The sequence below is a fragment of the Giraffa tippelskirchi genome, chromosome 10, assembly GCF_054371585.1.
Source record: "Giraffa tippelskirchi isolate mGirTip1 chromosome 10, T2T-mGirTip1v1.2.pri, whole genome shotgun sequence".
NCBI classification, from domain to species: Eukaryota; Metazoa; Chordata; class Mammalia; order Artiodactyla; family Giraffidae; genus Giraffa; species Giraffa tippelskirchi.
The window spans coordinates 74348351-74367318 of NC_137284.1; the positions used below are offsets into that span (position 1 = coordinate 74348351).

At 40.0% G+C, this 18968-nt stretch overlaps 1 protein-coding gene across 6 annotated transcripts in view; it reads left to right on the top strand.

Moving 5' to 3' along the window:
• HDAC9 (histone deacetylase 9) overlaps window positions 1-18968 on the top strand; it is a 788642-nt gene that overhangs the window by 544200 nt on the left and 225474 nt on the right. For all 6 annotated transcript variants that reach the window (XM_081537682.1, XM_081537684.1, XM_081537687.1 and 3 more), the window contains one exon: window positions 11507-11614. In XM_081537682.1, coding sequence (XP_081393808.1) covers window positions 11507-11614 — 108 coding nt within the window. The remainder of the gene's footprint in view (window positions 1-11506; window positions 11615-18968) is intronic.

Consider the following 18968-nt stretch of genomic DNA (forward strand, 5'->3'; position numbering starts at 1 on the left):
CACAGTTTGTTGTGATCCACACAGTCAAAGGCTTTGGCATAGTCAGGAAAGCAAAGTTAGATGTCTTTCTGGAACTCTTGGTTTTTCGATGATCCAACAGATGTTGGCAATTTGATCTCTGGTTCCTCTGCCTTTTCTAAAACCAGCTTGAACATCTAGAAGTTCACGGTTCACGTACTGTTGAAGCCTGGCTTGGAGAATTGTAAGCATTACTTTGCTAGCGTGGGAGATGAGTGCAATTGTGCAGTAGTTTGAACATTCCTTGGCATTGCCTTTCTTTGGGATTGAAATAAAAACTGACTTTTTCCAGTCCTGTGGCCACTGCTGAGTTTTCCAAATTTGCTGGCATATTGAGTGCAGCACTTTCACAGCATCATCTTTCAGGATTTGAAATAGCTCAACTGAAATTCCTTCACCTCCACTAGCTTTGTAGTGATTCTTCCTAAGGCCACTTGACTTCACATTCCAGGATGTCTGGTTCTAGGTGAGTGATCACACCACTGTGATTATCTGGGTCATGAAGATCTTTTTTATATAGTTCTTCTGACTATTCTTGCCACCTCTTCTTAATATCTTCTGCTTCTCTTAGGTCCATACCGTTTCTGTCCTTTATGGTGCTCATCTTTGCATAGAATGTTCCCTTGGTATCTCTAATTTTCTTGAAGGGATCTCTAGTCTTTCCCATTCTATTTTTTTCCTCTGTTTCTTCGCATTGATCACTGAGGAAGGCTTTCTCATCTCTCCTTGCTGTTCTTTGGAACTCTGCATTCAAATGGGTGTATGAACAGTATGCTATCACTAACATAGGATTACAATCTGAGACCACCATGATTAGTTTTTTTTTTTTATTTTTATTTAAGTTTTAGTGCTACCAAATTCTGTTACTTTTGTGTTGACCAATAAGGATATAATGGTATTGAGTAATTGTTAGATAATCACAATAGTAAAAGATGTTTATCAGTTTTCACAATCAGTAGCCAGACAAAAAATAAAAGATAATTACAGTTGCAACACATAATGGGAACATGACTAACCTAACATATAAAATAATTACCTACAATTTGTGGGGGTCAAACAGAGTGATGTAGTAAGTGGATGTGCATACAGGTACATATTTTCATGTGCCCAGCCAGTATTGGTTGGTGCATTTAATCCATTTACATTTAAGGTAATTATTGATACATATGATCCTATTACCATTTTCTTAATTGTTCTGGGTTTATTTTCTGTAGGTCTTTTCCTTCTTTTGTGTTTCCTGCCTAGAGAAGTTCCTTCAGCTTTTGTTGTGAAGCTAGTTTGATGGTGCTGAATTCTCTTCACTCTTGCTTGTCTGGAAAGTTTTTGGTTTCTCTGTCAGATCTGAAGGAGAGTCTTGGTGGGTAGAGTATTCTTGGTTGTAGGTTCTTCCCCTTCATCACTTTTAATATATCCTGCCATTCTCTTCTGGCTTGTAGAGTTTCTGTTGAAGAAATAAGCTGATAGCCTGATGGGAGTTCCCTTGTATTTGTCATTCTTCCCTTCTTGCTTTTACTATTTTATCTCTGGCTTTAATTTTTGTCAGTTTGATTACTGTGTGTCTTGGTGTGTTCCTCCCTGGGTTTATCCTGCCTGGGCCTCTCTGTGCTACCTGGACTTGGTTGACTATTTCCTTTCCCATGCTAGGGAAATTTTCAGCTATTATTTCTTCAAATATTTTCTCAGGTCTCTTCTCTCTCTTCTTCTTCTTCTGGGACCCCTATAATGTGAATGTTGATGCGTTTAATGTTGTCCCAGCGGTCTCTTAGGCTGTCTTCATTTCTTTTCATTCTTTTCTCTATATTCTGTTCTGCAGCAGTGATTTCCACCTTTCTGTCCTCCAGGTCATGTATCCATTTTTCTCCCTCATTATTCTGCTGTTGATTCCTTTCAGTGTATTATTCATCTGTTTGTTCTTTAGTTCTTGTAGGTTTTTGGTAAACATTTCTTGCATGTTGTCCATTGTTTTTCCTGAGCTTCTGGATCTTCACTATCATTATTCTGAATTCTTTTTCTGCAAGGTTGCCTGTCTCCACTTCATTTAGTTGTCTTTCTGGGGTTTTATCTTGTCCCTTCATCTGGGATGTAACTTTCTGCTTTTTTGGCCTAATTAACTTTCTGTAATGTGGTTTTGTTCTGGCCTCTGTGGGATTGTGGTTCTTCTTGCTGCTTCTATCTGCCCTCTGATGGAGGAGGCTAAGAGGCTTTGTGTAAGCTTCTTGATGAAAGGGACTGGTGGTGGGAAAAACTGGATCTTGCTCTGATGGTCAGGGCCTTGCTCAGTAAAGCTTTAATCCAATTATCTGTTGTTGGGTGGGATTGTGCTCCCACCCTGGTAGTTTGGCCTGAGGCGACCCAGCCCTGGGGTCTGCTGGATCTATGGTAGGGTTAATGGCGACCTCCAAGAGTGCTTACACCAAGGGGGACTGAGTTTCCCAGACTGCTGCTGCCAGTGCCCACGTTCCTATGGGGAGCCCCTGCCAACCCGCACCTCCACAGGGGCCCCTCCAGCACCTGCAGGTAGTTTCAGTTCAGTCTCCTGTGGGGTCACTGCTCCTTTCCTCTGAGTCTTGGTGCACTCAAGATTTTGTTTGTGCCCTCCAAGACTGGAGTCTCTTTTTTTTGTTTATGCCCTCCAAGACTGTGTAGATCTTGTAATCAAATCCAGATGGTCTTCAAGGTCAAATTCCCTGGGGATTCCTAGTCCCTTTGTCAGATCCCCAGGCTGGAAAGCCTGACATGTGGCTCAGAACCTTCACAACAGTGGGAGAATTTCTTTTGTTTTATTGTTCTTCAGTTTGTGGGTCACACACGCGGCATGTATGGGATTTGATTTTATTGTGACTGCGCCCCTCCTACAGTCTCACTGCAGCTTCTTCTTTGTCTTGGGACGTAGGGTATCTTTTTTTGGTGGCTTCCAGCATCCTCCTGTCTGTGGTTATTCAACAGTTAGTTGCAGTTTTGCTGCTCTCACAGGAGATGAGCACACATCCTTCTACTCTGCCATCTTGAACTGGAAGCCCTTAGTGTTTAATATGTAAAAGAACTTGGAAAAAAAATCCTCTTTTGTCACAGAAATCTGAATTTTTATGTGTGTTTATGCAAAATCTTAACTTTGAGTGTCAACTTCTTTGTATTTCTTTTATATCCGTCCTAATCTCCCTTTGAGCTCATGTACTGCTGCCTCATAATAATGCACATGTACATGTGTATGTCTGTGTGTATGTGTACAGATATTTCAGGCAAGACAGTGAATTGGTGGGCAGACCAAGGGGAAGTAGTGAATGTGGTACATGGAAAAAACAACGATAAAAGCGCATTGATCTTTTTTCAAATTATGATACTTCTGATTTTAAGAATTTGCCTTGCATCCCTTAAGAATTTTAGCAAGATCATAATAACCAGCTAGTGTGGTCAGCAGGATTGCTCTCAGATCCACTGATACTGATTTCCCCTTTCCTGGCCTAATCTATTATAATTTACATGATTTACATATCCAGAGCCAACTCTATCTCACTTTGCTAATAGCTCTACCTTCAGCTTCCAAATCCTAGAGCATCTGTCTTCCTATAGTTCTAAGCCTCTCTGGTCTCTACTTCTACTGTTATTGTATCACCATCTCAGCTCCTTTATCCTGTTGATGTATATCCACCTGAGGTGAATTTTACTTGTTCTTTTCCTTTGCTTTCCAGCCACTCAGTATCCCATTCCTTGTTAAGAACCACAAGCCATGGATGGAGTCAACCATCCTTTCTTACCTAGAGTTTTTCCTACTATCAGGAAGTCTTGCCCAGTTGATCAGCTCTCATATGAAGGTGACCTTCTTAACACTGTCACAAATATAGGGAATGTTTTTTGGCAATCTCTCCAACCAATAAGAGGGACATAAGGGGAAAAGAAATACTTTTTGCCATTGAGAATGACTGGAAGTGGATTTGGGCATCTCTTCTAATGACAGGGATTATAGTAGGGAGAGTTCATGGGTCGAGTATCCTTTTTTACCACTGGAAATTTTATTAAACTGTCATATGCCGAATACATGTGGCTAGGTTTGGGTAGCTAATTTTAGCAGCTGATGGCCCTGAACCACTGTTTGGAACACAATGTCTTAGGGAAATGTGCTTATAAATTGTCTTATAAACAAACTTTTGGGATCTGTCCTTGCTAAGGACCGAATTGTGATCTCCCTGAGTTAGTATGTTAAATCCCTAACCCCCGTGTGATTGAATTTGATGGGGCTTTTAGGAGGCGAGTAAGGTTAAATGAGGTTGTAAGTGTGGGGTTCTAATTTAATATGGTGGGTGGCCTTATAAGAAGAGGAAGAGAGAGTGACCTGTGTCTTTCTATGTGCATTCACTAAGGAAGGGCTATCTTAGGACATAGAGAGAAGGCCACCATCTGCAAGCTGGGAAGAGAAACCAGAAATTGGACTTGCTGGCACCATGATCTTGGATTTTTAGTCAACAGAACTATAAGAAATAAGTTTCTATTGTTTAAGTCACCCAGTCTGTATATTCTGTTGTGGCAGCTCAAGCTAACACAAATCTGTTCATACATTCACAAATATAATTACTCATTTATGAATAGATTATATCTATAAAACTTACCACCATTATCACTTAATTATAAATTAAATGTACATAAAACATAGGAGTAGAGAAATGTTTATTTTTTTAAATACAGACAAATAAATGAATGACAAATCTCATAGATTCCTAAAGAGAACTTATTTAGAGATAAACATAAATTTTGGATGCAAAACTTCAAGTATTTGTGCCCAGCACTCTTTTAATCAATAATCATATCTTTAGTATAAATGTAACCCCCATATTGTAATTCTCAGCTCAGTACATAGTAGGTATCCAACAAACATTTGTTATTGTTCTTCAGTCACCAAGTTCTGTCCAACTCTTCATAACCCCATGAACTGGAGCATACCATGTCTCCCTGTCATGCACCATCTCCCAGAGTTTGCCCAGGTTCATGTCCACTGCATTGGTCCATTGCACCAACAAATATGTGAATTTAAAACGTTATATCTTGATTCAGTTCAGTCACTAAGTCGTGTCTGAGTCTTTGTGGCTCCATTCACTGCAGCACACCCAGGCTTCCCTGTCCATCACCAACTCCCAGAGCTTGCTCAAACTCACATCCATCGAGTCCGTGATGCCATCCAACTATCTCATCCTCTGTCGTCCCCTTCTCCTCCAGCCTTCAGTCTTTCCCAGCATCAGGGTCTTTTCCAAGGAGTCAGTTCTTCGCATCAGGTGACCAAAGTATTGGAGCTTCAGCATCAGTCCTTCCAATGAATATTCAGGACTGATTTCCTTTTAAACGGACTGGATGGATCGCCTTGCAATCCAAGGGATTCTCAAGAGTCTTCTCCAACAGCACAGTTCAAAAGCATCAATTCTTCAGTGCTTAGCTTTCTTTATAGTCAAAATCTCACATCCATACATGGCTACTGGAAAAACCATAGCTTTGTTGGCAAACTAATGTCTCTGCTTTTTAATATGCTGTCTAGGTTCATCATAGCTTTTCTTCCAAGGTCCAAGTGTCTTAATTTCATGGCTGCAGTCACCATCTGCAGTGATTTTGGAACCCCCTAAAATAAAGTCTGTCACTGTCTCAATTGTTTCCCCATCTATTTGCCATGAAGTGATGGGACCAGATGCCATGATCTTCATTTTTTGAATGCTGAGTTTTAAGCCAGCTTTTTCACTCTCTTCTTTCACTTTCACCAAGAAGCTCTTTGTTCTTCTTCACTTTTTGCCATAAGGGTGGTATCATCTGCATATTTGAGGTGATTGATATTTCTCCTGGCAATCTTGATTCCAGCTTTTGCTTTATCCAGCCTGGAATTTTGCATAATTTACTCTGCATATAAGTTAAAGAAACAGGCTGACAATATACAGCCTTGATGTACTCCTTTTTCAATTTGGGACTAGTCTATTGTGCCATGTCCAGTTGTAACTGTTGCTTCTTGATCTGAATGCAGATTTCCCAGGGGGCAGGTCAGGTGGCCTGGTATTCCCATCTGTTTAAGAATTTTCCACAGTTTGTCGTGATGCACAGTTAAAGGCTTTGGTGTAGTCAATAAAGCAGAAGTAGATGTTTTTCTGAAACTCTCTTGCTTTTTCAATGATCCAACAGATGTTGGCAATTTGATCTCTGGTTCCTCTGCCTTTTCTAAATCCAGCTTGAATGTCTGGAAGCTCTTGGTTCATGTACTATTAAAGCCTTGCTTCAAGACTTTTGAGCATTACTTTGCTAGCGTGTGAGATGAATGCAGTTGTGAGGTAGTTTGAACATTCCTTGGCATTACCTTTCTTTGGGATTGCAATGAAAACTGACCTTTTCCAGTCCTGTGGCCACTGCTAAGTTTTCCAAATTTGCTGGCGTATTGAGTGCCGTTTACAGTATAGTTGATTTACAGTGTTGTGCTAGTTTCAGGTGTACAGCAAAGTGGATCACCTATACATATAGGTATATCCACTCTTTTTTAGATTCTTTTCCCATATAAGGCATTACAGAGTATTGAGTAGAATTCCCTGTGAGGTACAGTAGGTCCTTATTAGTTATCTGTGTATTTTACACATAGTGGTGTATATGTCAATTCCAATCTCCCAATTTATCCCTAGCCCCTTTCCCCACAGTAGCCATAAGTTTTTTTTAATATATGTGATTGTATTTCTGTTTTGTAAATAACCTCATGTGTACCAGTTTTTAGATTCCTATATATGCAATATCATATGATATTTTATTTTCTGAGTTATTTCACTCAGTATGACAATCTCTAGATCCACTCATGTCCCTACAAATGGCATTATTTTGTTGTTTTTATGGCTGATAATATTCCATTATGGGATTCCATGCTGGCTCAGTTGTAAAGAACCCACCTGCCAGTGCAGGAGATGTGAGTTCAATCCTCGGTCCTGAAGATCCATTGGAAAAGGAAATGACAACCCACTCCAGTATTCTTGCCTGGAGAAATCCATAGACAGAAGGAGCCTAGTGGGAGTCCATGGGGTTGCGAAAGAGTCAGACACAACTTAGCAACTAAACAGCAACAGCGATATTCTGTTGTATATGTGTACCACCTCTTCTTTAACTGTTCCTCTGTGAGTGGACACTTGGGTTGCCTACAAGTCTTGGCTGTTGTAAATAGTGCTGCAGTGAACATTGGGGTGCAGGTATCTGTTTGAATTATGGTTTTCTCCAGCTATATGCCTAGGAGTGAGATTACTGGGTCATATCATAGTTACGTTTTTACCTTTTTAAGGACCCTCCATACTGTTCTCCTTGGTGGCTATATCATTTTACATTCCATTCCAGCAGCCCAAGAGGGTGCCCTTTTCTCCACACCCTGTCCAGCATTTGTTTGTAAATTTTTTTATAATGGCCATCTGACAGGTGTGAGGGAATATCTCATTGTAGTCTTGATTTGCATTTCTCTAATAATCAGTAATGTTGAGTGTCTTTTCTTATGCTCTTTGGCCCTCTGTATGTCTTTTCTTTGGAAAAATACCTATTTAGGTCTTCAATGCACTCGTTGATTGGGTTTTTTTTATATATATATATATTAGATGCATAAGCTGTTTGTATATTGGAGGTTAATCCTTTCTCAGGTCACTTCATTTGCAAATATTTTCTTCCAGTCTGAGGACTGTCCTTTTGTTTATAGTTTCCTTTGCTGTGCAAAAGATTTTAATTTTAATTAGATCTCATTTGTTTATTTTTATTTCATCACTGTAAAAGGTGGATCAAAAAAGATACATTGCAATTTATGTCAGAGATTGCTCTGCTTATGTTTTCCTCTTAAGGGTTTTATAGTATCAGATCTCACATTTAGGTCTTTAATCCATTTTGAGTTTACCTTTGTGTGTGGTGTTAGGGTATTATATCCTGCTGCTGCTGCTAAGTCGCTTCAGTCTTGTCTGACTCTGTGCGACCCCATAGACAGCAGCCCACCAGGCTCCGCCGTCCCTGGGATTCTCCAGGCAAGAATACTGGAATGGGTTGCCATTTCCTTCTCCAGTGCATGAAAGGGAAAAGTGAAAGTGAAGTCGCTCAGTCGTGTCCGACTCTTAGTGACCCCATGGACTGTAGCCTACTAGGCTCCTCCGTCCATGGGATTTTCCAGGCAAGAGTACTGGAGTGGGGTGCCATTGCCTTCTCCGATTATATCCTGCAACTTTACTTAATTCATTAATGAGCTCTAATAGTTTTCTGGTGGCATCTTTAGGATTATCTTTATATAGTATCATCTCATCTGTAGGCAGTGAGAGTTTTACTTCTTTTCCAGTTTGGATTCCTTTTATTTCTTCTCCATGTCATGGCTAGGACTTAAAAACTATGTTGAATGATAGTGGCGACAGTGGACATGCTGCTTGTGTTCCTGATCTTAGAGGAAATGCTTTAAGTTTTTCATCATTGAGAGTGATGTTTGCTATGGGTTTGTTGTATATGACTTCTATTATGTTGTGGTAGGTTTCCACTAAGCCCACTTTCTGGAGGGTTTTTTTTAACCAAAAATGAGTATTGAATTTTGTCAGAAGCTTTTTCTGCATGTTTTGAGATGATTGTATGGTTTTTATTTTTCAGTTTGTTAATATGGTGTATCACATTGATTGATTTGTGGATATTGAAGAATCCTTGTATCCCTGGAATAAACACACTTGATTGTGTTATATAATCCTTTTAATGTGTTTTTAGATTCAATTTGCTAGTATTTTGTTGAAGATTTTACATCTGTGTTCATCAGTGATATTGGCTTTTAGTTTTCTTTTTTTGCGCATGATGTCTTTGTGTGGTTTTGGTATCCAGGTGATAGTGGCCTTGTAGAATGGCTTGGGAGTGTTCCTTCCTCTGCAGTTTTGGGAAGAGTTTCAGAAGGATAGATGTTAACTCTTCTCTAAGTGTTTGATAGAATTCACCTATGAAGCCATCTGGTCCTGGATTTTTGTTTGTTGAAAGTTTTTAGATCAGTTTCAATTTTAGTAGTTGTGGTTAGTTTTTTCCTTTTTTAAAATATTTCTTCCTGTTTCTGTCTTGGAAGGTTATACCCTTCTAAGAATTTGTCCATTTCTTCTAGGTTGTCCATTTTGTAAGTGGATAGTTGCTTGTAGTAGCCTCTTATTTGTGGTGAGTGTCAGTTTAACTTCTTTCTCATTTCTAATTTGATTGATTTGAGTCTTCCTCCTTTTCTTCTTGATTCTGGGTAAAAATTTATCAATTTTGTTTATCTTCTCAAAGAACCAGCTTCTAGTTTTCTTTGGGGATTTATTAATTTATATTTTCTTGCCTTCCCAGTAATTTTAAATCTGATTAACAAGGACTGTCTATGGCACCTAATAGCTATGTAATGGTTAAAAATTGGTTTAAAATTATCCAACACAATGTGAATGTTGGTTTTTATTTTTTGGCTTAAGCAACCGTTTTCCTCAAGGCTATATCTTCATGAAGCTCAAATAACTACTTATAGTGGTTTAATAAAAAAAAAGTAAGTATATAAAGCTCTCAGTTTAGCTGGTAAGTGATTAGGTTGCAGGCTTCTCGACTTTTCAGTTGTTAGTGTTGACATGATGGTGCTGACTGTGACATGGGCTGAATGTTCTTAGAAAACAAGTTTTATTTAAGGATATGGTAGAAAGGCATGTGTTTTCAGGGTCAGAAGTCTCTAAGGGTTCTCAGATCTGCTGAGTAGCCACTCTAAGCCACAGTGTCTTAGGCCTCAACTATATGATAGTTATTTAAAAAAAAAAAAAAATGAGTTTTACAGCAGCCAAAATAGTAGTAGCTAACAGTTGCCTATTACTTATTCATTTAATTCCCTCCAACGTCATATTCAGATGGCAGTTTAAAAGTCTGCTGTTTCATTGGTAAGGGAATCACAGAACAGAGATGTTAATTCATTGATGGCCCATATCATTCACCTATTAGTGGTGAAGTCATAATTTCATCTGGACAGTTTGATTCTAGAATCTTCTCTCTTTACCACTTTGCTGTTCTTGAGAGGATCTTAATATTCTATTTATTTATTTATTATTCTAATTTATTATATATTTGCTCATTGTTCTTGACAGAATTTAAATTATTAAGGCTTTTATGAGGAAAAGCAGGTGAAAATGCTTAGGAAACTTAGTGCATTGTGAATGTGTGTTATCCTTTATTGTGTTTGCTCCCTGTCATTAGGCCTTTTTAATTTAGCTCTTCTTCTTAAAAAAAAAAATTGTTGTTTTGCGTCAGATTTCCTTCTTTGAGCCATTTAAGAAGTCTTGATATTTGCACAGTCACACATTTCTTACTGCATTTCCAAGAGCTCCAAGTGTGTTCTAAAATTAGAGACTTCTACCGTTTGATATTATTTTTAATGTTATAAAATATTATATACATGGCTTCCTTGGTGGCTCATTCAGTGAAGTATCTGCCTGCAGTGCAGGAGACCCAGCTTTGATCCCTGGGTCAGGAAGATCCCTTGGAGAAGGACTTGGCAACCCACTCCAGTATTCTTGCCTGGAAAATCCCATGGGCAGAGAAGCCTGGCAGGCTACAGTCCATGGGGTCACAAGAGTCAGGTACAACTTAGTGACTAAGTCACCACCATTATGTATGTAAAACTATATAACATAAACCACTACTGTTGCACTTTTCTTGTGCTTTTTGTATAAATTCTCTTAATGAATGCACAAAAAAGAGTAAACAGCATTTTATAAAAGTAAATCCAAAATACTGCTTCATGCTTTGTTTTGATAATAATGTTCTCTAGCAACGGAGCAACCATATATTTTAATGACCTGTCTAATTTTAATAATACCAGTTTGCACTAAGACTAAGTGCCAAACTGTACTAAGTGTCAGAAATTTGAAGCTTCTACTTTGGGAGTCAAAGCACTCCTTGCATTTGAGTGTTGTGAATCTTTTAAGTGTGAGGACCACACACTCCTTCCGTTTAGTTGGAGAACCTGAACTGTGGTCGCTACTTCCTACTCACTGACGGCTACTGCTGCCTGCCTAATAATTGTTTTTGGCTCCCTGTAAACCTGCAGCCAGAAAGGTATTTGAATTTTCCCCCTCTAGCACTTGCAAATCCGATTTTTATGTATAGCTAAGTGCTCTTAGCTTTTACTCTATCTACTGCTGGGGCCTGGTTTCTAGCAAGCCTGTAACTACGCCAGATCCGGCCTATGTAATGCCGTTTGTAATGAGAAATCTAAACAGGGAATGGCAGTGAGGCATGGCAGGAATGTGTTTCCATTGGAGAAGTCAGTGTAGAGAAGAAGTATAAGCAAAGCCGTGTCCAGAAGGCCCATTCAGCTGGCCAAGACGGAAGACTGATGTTATTGTACATAGGCTGTTACTGTGCCAGCCCTTCCTCACAAATCTGCTTGCTCTCTCTCTCCCCTCTCCTGAACTCCCCTCCTCCCCCTCTTGCCTCTACTCCTTCTCCTCCTCTCCCTCTCTTCCGAGGGCTCTGCTGACTGTTTGCTCAGGTGGACAGTGACACCATTTGGAATGAGCTGCACTCGTCCGGCGCTGCACGCATGGCTGTTGGCTGTGTCATCGAGCTGGCTTCCAGAGTGGCCTCCGGAGAGCTGAAGGTGAGGTCTGGGTTGCATTAAGTGTGGGAAATCCAGGGAAGACGCTGAAACAGAGATGTTGTTGTTTGGGAATTGTGGGGAGTGTGGTGCGGTAATAAAAGGCAAGGGGCGGAGGGAAGGGGCAGAGGGATGGCCACTGAGGTGTGATAATAACTGGTCTGTAGGTAGCTGGTAGCTGATCTGGCTCTCAGGGCCTTCCTCTCCTTGGGGAGACTCTGTGGTTAGGGCACTCTGGTGTATTTTTAAGAGCACAGAAATGGTGAGTAAAGCTATGGTCCAGGTCAAAAATACCCAGTCTATACATATCTGTCATGCCCTCCTGGGATTTTCTTTTGAAGCAACATAAAAGAAAAATCTGATTACTGAGTACTGTGTATAAGCTCAGAATACCACCCAGAGAGAAGGGTGGTGGGGGCAGGGAGAAAGGTAAATATCAGAGGGGAAGGATTGGGAGGAAGAAGGAAATTGTTGATTAGAAGGGTAATGATCCAGAGTGTGTTTTGCCATGAAAGAACTTCAAAAATGAACTACGCTTTATTGTTCTTTTCTTTTTACGGTCTCTTCTTTTCTCCATCATGTGAAAAGAACAATGTCCAAACCCCAGCGTTTCCCAGTCTAAACAATTTATAAAAGCCAGAGACCTGACAGACGTTGACGTTTTATTTGGTATTTTAACAGTGCTATTTAAAGGTATGCCATGTGCGTCTTGAACGCAGTTGCCCCAATAAACTTTGTTGGTGCGAACATAGCTTTTTAATGCACTAGTTCACACACTTCATAACGAAATCTGGCCAGTGATGGATTTGGTATTTTTAGCAATTGTGGGGCTTAAGGGAAATATATTGTAACCAATAATACTGGCACTGTGAGTTTTGTTAATCTAAAATAAAATCTAATTAGGATTATTTTTCTTTATGCCTAATGAATTTTTATTCAGTTACACCTGACTGTTTCAGTAGTGATTAAAAATACAGGGTAGGAATGTGCACTTTACAGTGAATTGTCCATCCCAGAAGTCTTTGTTCTAGCTCTTTAAGTCAGAACTTTCAGAAATAGCATTTTGATAAGACAGTCTATAGTAAATATATGTGTGTGTGTATATACACACATAGCTGTATATATGTCTCATGTTAAGTTGACATGACTTGATCAGCTTCAGGACATTAGTTACTCATCTCAGGAGATTTATTAGGCCATTAATTTGGTGCTTAGTAGTCACTCTTTCTCTTTGATAAGGAGCTGTTGAAAAGAAGGAAGGAATCATGGAGAAGTTTTGGCTCTCTCCCAGTAGCACTTGAGAAATATTTCTTTCTGTTTGAGTTATGTTACTTGTAGCGCTAAAATAAATTGACATTTTAAAAGAAATCTTTAAGAGTCTTATTTTCAAAAGAGTTCAGATCACAGGAATATATTGTCTGGCCACAGTATTACAGTTTTTAAAAGATTATGCTGGTACAGACCCACTTGATAATAAAAATTATTAAGTTAGCATTTCACAGTTTCTAATTGTTTTTGCTTTTGTTGAACTTTAATCAGTAATTCAGAAATCTTCCCGAGTGCCCACATAGTACACTCAAAAAATCATCATCGTTATTAATCACATAGAGTGCAGAATTCCCAAATGTCTGTATGAGGCGTGTTGAACAAAAACCTAATTCTGTTTTTTAGGAGGTAGTCATTTAACATATCAATTACAAACAAAGTGTCAACAATATATAGTATGGACATGCTGACCACCAGCTGTACTAACTAACATTGGTTGTTTATGTTAAGAACAAGGATTCATACAAATACTTTTTCTTCCCCTGGTTGAGAAATCAGCATGTATAGTTAAAAAAGAAAAGAGAATAAAAGGGGAAGAGAGCCAGCATAAAAATCAAGGAGCATTGATCCAGACTCTGCCGCTTAAATGCTGTGTCACTTGTGGCAAATCATGTAATTTCTCTGGACCTCAATTTCTTGTTCTGCAATATCAGCAGGGTAGAACTGATAACGCTGAAGGTTCTGTGTGGTCTGGACATTGTGATCTACTTGCAGGTGAAAAGTGGATCTGATTCTCAATTATATACACCGTGACAGACAAAGAGTAATATTCCAAAACTAATTTCAGCTTACTTTAGGAAATATTCTAGGCCTTCTAGCTGGTTTGTCTTTCTGATTGTTAAGCCCAAAGTGAAAGTACAAGACAGCAGTACCATGACAAACACACTAGTGCTGACAGACAAAAAGAATGAATCCTTTTGTTGCTAATAATTTGGAGAGGCCTATAGAGATGCCACTGTAGATAGTCAAGAACTGTGGTAGATAGCTGTGTTCAGGGACTCCATCTAACCAGCAGTGCTCCTCAGTGTCTCCGTGCGTGCTAAGTTGCTTCAGTTGTGTCTGACTTTGTGCAACCTTGTGGGCTGTAGCCCACCAGGTTCCTCTGTCCGTGGCATTTTCCAGGCAAGAATACTGGAGTGGGTTGCCATTTCCTTCTCCAGGGGATCTTCCCAACCCAGGGATCAAACTTGCATCTCTTAACGTCCCCCGCATTTGAAGGTGAGTTGTTTACCACTAGCACCACCTGGGAAGTCCTCAGTATCTACCTGTTTCAGATTGAGTGTAACTAGGCAAGTACACCTGCTGGCCAGGAGCATTAACACTCATGACTGTGGAGTCACTTCATTCATATCTAGAAGGAAAACAGAGACTCTTGTCTGAGGACACTGGTAAGTTATCCTATGATAAGAGATGTGAAAAAAGAAACACTTTGGTTTTGTTTTTTCATTTTCTGCATCTGTATTCAGTTGTCATATGTTCTACCCCATCCTCCCAGTATATCCGTAACTTAAGGAAACCACATTGGCATAAAGACTGCATTTTGTGAAGACTGCACTCATTTTGCTTGGAAATTAGAAAAGAATTAAGAGCTCTGGGCTTCCCTAATAGCTCAGTTGGTAAAGAATCCGCCTGCAATGCAGGAGACCCCAGTTCAATCCCTGGGTTGGGAAGATACCCTGGAGAAGGGATAGGCTCCCCACTCCTATTCTTGGGCTTCCCTTGTGGCTCAGCTGGTAAAGAATCCGCCTGCAATGTGGCAGACCTGGGTTCGATCCCTGGGTTGGGAAAATCGCCTAGAGAAGGGAAAGGCTACCCACTCCAGTATTCTGGCCTGGAGAATTCCATGGACTGTATAGTCCATAGGTTGGCAAAGTAGTTGGACACGACTGAGCGACTTCCACTTTAAGAGCTCTGTTTCAAATACGGTGGGCTGGATGGGGTGCTGAACTGAGAATTTGGAGACAGCTGGAGGGAGGTCACCAAACTTTTAGGGGATGGGGACCTAGGAGATAAGAAGTGCACCCAGAGAAGGAAAATGCGAAAAACAAATTTCGTTACCTGGCATTTCTGCTTCATATCAAACTTGATCATGATTGCTGTCCTACAGAGTCTGTCTTATCTTCTAGGGCTACTGATGGGTTAAAAGAATTAGAAATATAATCCACGCACAGGGAGTGGGCCTCATGTGGATGCTTAAACTGTCATGTGCAGCAAACTGCAGCAGTAAATGTGTATCTTTTTGCCACAGCGTGGGCAGACTCAGTGGAGTTTAGTGGAAATTATGGGGACTTTCAAATTTTCCAGGTTTTTAATAGGATATGGGAAAAAAACCCACACAAGAAGAAATTTTTCAAATTTACAAATAAATTGGCTATCTCTCAGATTCTGAAACTGATGAACATAAATATTCTGAAATGCTAAAATGTTCATTGTATTAGAAAGTATAATTGGAAGAATAGTTATCTCAAAATGGTTTTATTGTTCTAAAGATCATTTAAGGAAGTATGTCTAGAAATAGAAATATCTCTAAAAAATTCTTTTTTTCAAATTACAAATAGTTCAATACTTGATTCAAAAATGGTGTCAAATATGTTGTATACCTTAAAATATGCAATTTTTTAAATCAGTTATGCTTCAGTATAGGTTGAAAAAAAAAGATTCAACTGTTATCAAGGTTTACTATAAGAATTCCCTTTAATGCTATTTTAGCAATGCTACAATTTCATCATAAGAAAGTAAAAATTGCTTTAGTTGTCTGAGAATTTTTCTCAAAAAATTCCCACCTGATTATCCAAATAGTGGATGGATTTCTTTAATAGTTTGAATGAATATTATGATATCATATTGCTAATCATACGGATGGGTCATGGTGGAGAGGTCTGACAGAATGTGGTCCACTGGAGAAGGGAATGGCAAACCACTTCAGTATTCTTGCCTTGAGAAACCCATGAACAGTATGAAAAGGCAAAAAGATAGGACACTGAAAGATGAACTCCCCAGGTCAGTAGGTTCCCAATATGCTGCTGGAGATCAGTGGAGAAATAACTACAGAAAGAAGAAAGGGATGGACCCAAAACAAAAACAACACCCAGTTGTGGATGGGACTGGTGATAGAAGCAAGGTCCAATGCTGTAAAGAGCAATGTTGCATAGGAACCTAGAATGTTAGATCCATGAATCAAGGCAAATTGAAAGTGGTCAAATGGGAGATGACAAGAGTGAACATGGACATTCTAGGAATCAGTGAACTAAGATGGACTGGAATGGGTGAATTTAACTCGGATGACCATTATATTGCTACTGTGGGCAGGAATCCCTTAGAAGAAATGGAGTAGCCATCATGGTCAACAAAAGAGTCCGAAATGCAGTACTGGGATGCAATCTCAAAAACGACAGAATGATCTCTGTTTGTTTCCAAGGCAAACCATTCAATATCACGGTAATCCAAGTCTATGCCCTGACCGATAATGCTGAAGAAGGTGAGGTTGAACGGTTCTATGAAGACCTACAAGACCTTCTAGAACTAACACCCCCAGAAGATGTCCTTTTCATTATAGGGGACTGGGATGCAAAAGTAGGAAGACAAGAAACACCTGGCATAACAGGCAAATTTGGCCTTGGAGTACAGAATGAAGCAGGGCAAAGGCTAATAGAGTTCTGCCAAGAGAACGCACTGGTCATAGCAAACACCCTCTTCCAACAACACAAGAGAAGACTCTACACATGGACATCAACAGATGGTCAGCACCGTAACCAGATTGATCTGTTCTTTGCAGCCAAAGATGGAAAACCTCTATACAGTCAGCAAAAACAAGACCAGGAGCTGACTGTGGCTCAGATCATGAACTCCTTATTGCCCAATTCAGACTTAAATTGAGGAAAGTAGGGAAAACCACTAGACCATTCAGGTATGACCTAGATCAAATCCCTTATGATTATACAGTGGAAGTGACAAATAGATTTAAGGGACTAGATCTGATAGAGTGCCTGATGAACTATGGACAGAGGTTCGTGACATTGTACAGGAGACAGGGATCAAGACCATCCCCATGGAAAAGAAATGGAAAAAAGCAAAATGGCTGTCTGAGGAGGCCTTACAAATAGCTGTGAAAAGAAGAGAAGCAAAAAGCAAGGGAGAAAAGGAAAGATATTCCCATTTGAATGCAGAGTTCCAAAGAATAGCAAGGCGAGATAAGAAAGCCTTCCTCAATGATCATTGCAAAGAAATAGAGGAAAACAACAGAATGAGAAAGAATAGAGATCTCTTCAAGAAAATTAGAGATACCAAGGGAACATTTCATGCAAAGATGGGCTCGATAAAGGGCAGAAATGGTATGGACCTAGCAGAAGATATTAAGAAGAGGTGGCAAGAATACACAGAAGAACTGTACAAAAAAGATCTTCACGACCCAGATAATCACAATGGCGTGATCACTCACCTAGAGGCAGACATCCTGGAATGGGAAGTCAAGTGGGCCTTAGGAAGCATCACTGCAAACAAAGCTAGTGGAGGTGATGGAATTCCAGTTGAGCTATTTCAAATCCTGAAAGATGATGCTGTGAAAGTGCTTCACTCAATATGCCAGCAAATTTGGAAAACTCAGCAATGGCCACAAGGACTGGAAAAGGTCGGTTTTCATTCCAATCCCAAAGAAAGTCAATGCCAAATAATGCTCAAACTACCACATAATTGCACTCATCTCACACACTAGTAAAGTAATGCTCAAAATTCTCCAAGCCAGGCTTCAGCAATACGTGAACCGTGAACTTCCAGATGTTCAAGCTGGTTTTAGAAAAGGCAGAGGAACCAGAGATCAAATTGCCAACATCCGCTGGATCATTGAAAAAGCAAAAGAGTTCCAGAAACACATCTATTTCTGCTTTATTGACTATGCCAAAGCCTTTGACTGTGTGGATCACAATAAACTGTGGAAAATTCTGAAAGAGATGAGCATACCAGACCACTTGACCTGCCTCTTGAGAAACCTGTATGCAGGTCAGGAAGCAACAGTTAGAACTGGACATGGAACAACAGACTGGTTCCAAATAGGAAAAGGAGTCCGTCAAGGCTGTATATTGTCACCCTACTTATTTAACTTATATGCAGAGTACATCATGAGAAACGCTGGGCTGGAGGAAGCACAAGCTGGAATCAAGATTGCTGGGAGAAATCAATAACCTCAGATATGCAGATGACACTACCCTTATGACAGAATGTGAAGAAGAACTAAAAGGCCTCTTGATGAAAGTGAAAGACAAGAGTCAAAAAGTTGGCTTAAAACTCAACATTCAGAAAACTAAGATCATGGCATCTGGTCCCATCACTTCATGGGAAATAGATGGGGAAACAGTGGAAACAGTGTCAGACATTATTTTTGGGGGGCTCCAAAATCACTGCAGATGTTGATTGCAGCCACGAAATTAGATGACGCTTACTCCTTGGAAGGAAAGTTATGACCAACCTAGATAGCATATTAAAAAGCAGAGACATTACTTTGCCAACAAAGGTCAGTCTAGTTGAGGCTATGGCTTTGATAGTTGGACTGTGAAGAAAGCTGAGCACCGAAGAATTGATGCTTTTGAACTGTGGTGTTGGAGAAGACTCTTGAAAGAGTCCCTTGGACTTTAAGGAGATCCAACCCGTCCATCCTAAAGGAGATCAATCCGGGTGTTCATTGGAGGGACTGATGTTGAACCTGTAACTCCATTACTTTGGCCACCTCATGCGAAGAGTTGACTCATTGGAAAAGACCCTGATGCTGGGAAGAATTGGGGGCAGGAGGAGAAGGGGACGACAGAGGATAAGATGGCTAGATGGCATCACTGATTCGACGGACATGAGTTTGGGTAAACTCCGAGAGTTGGACAGGGAGGCCTGGCGTGCTGCGATTCATGGGGTTGCAAAGAGTCAGACATGACTGAGCGACTGAACTGAACTGAACTGAATTGAATCTTACCTGCCATTTGTTGCCTATCTACTATAGGCTGGGCAATTTACATGTAATTTGTCATTATTCTCAATATGACCACCA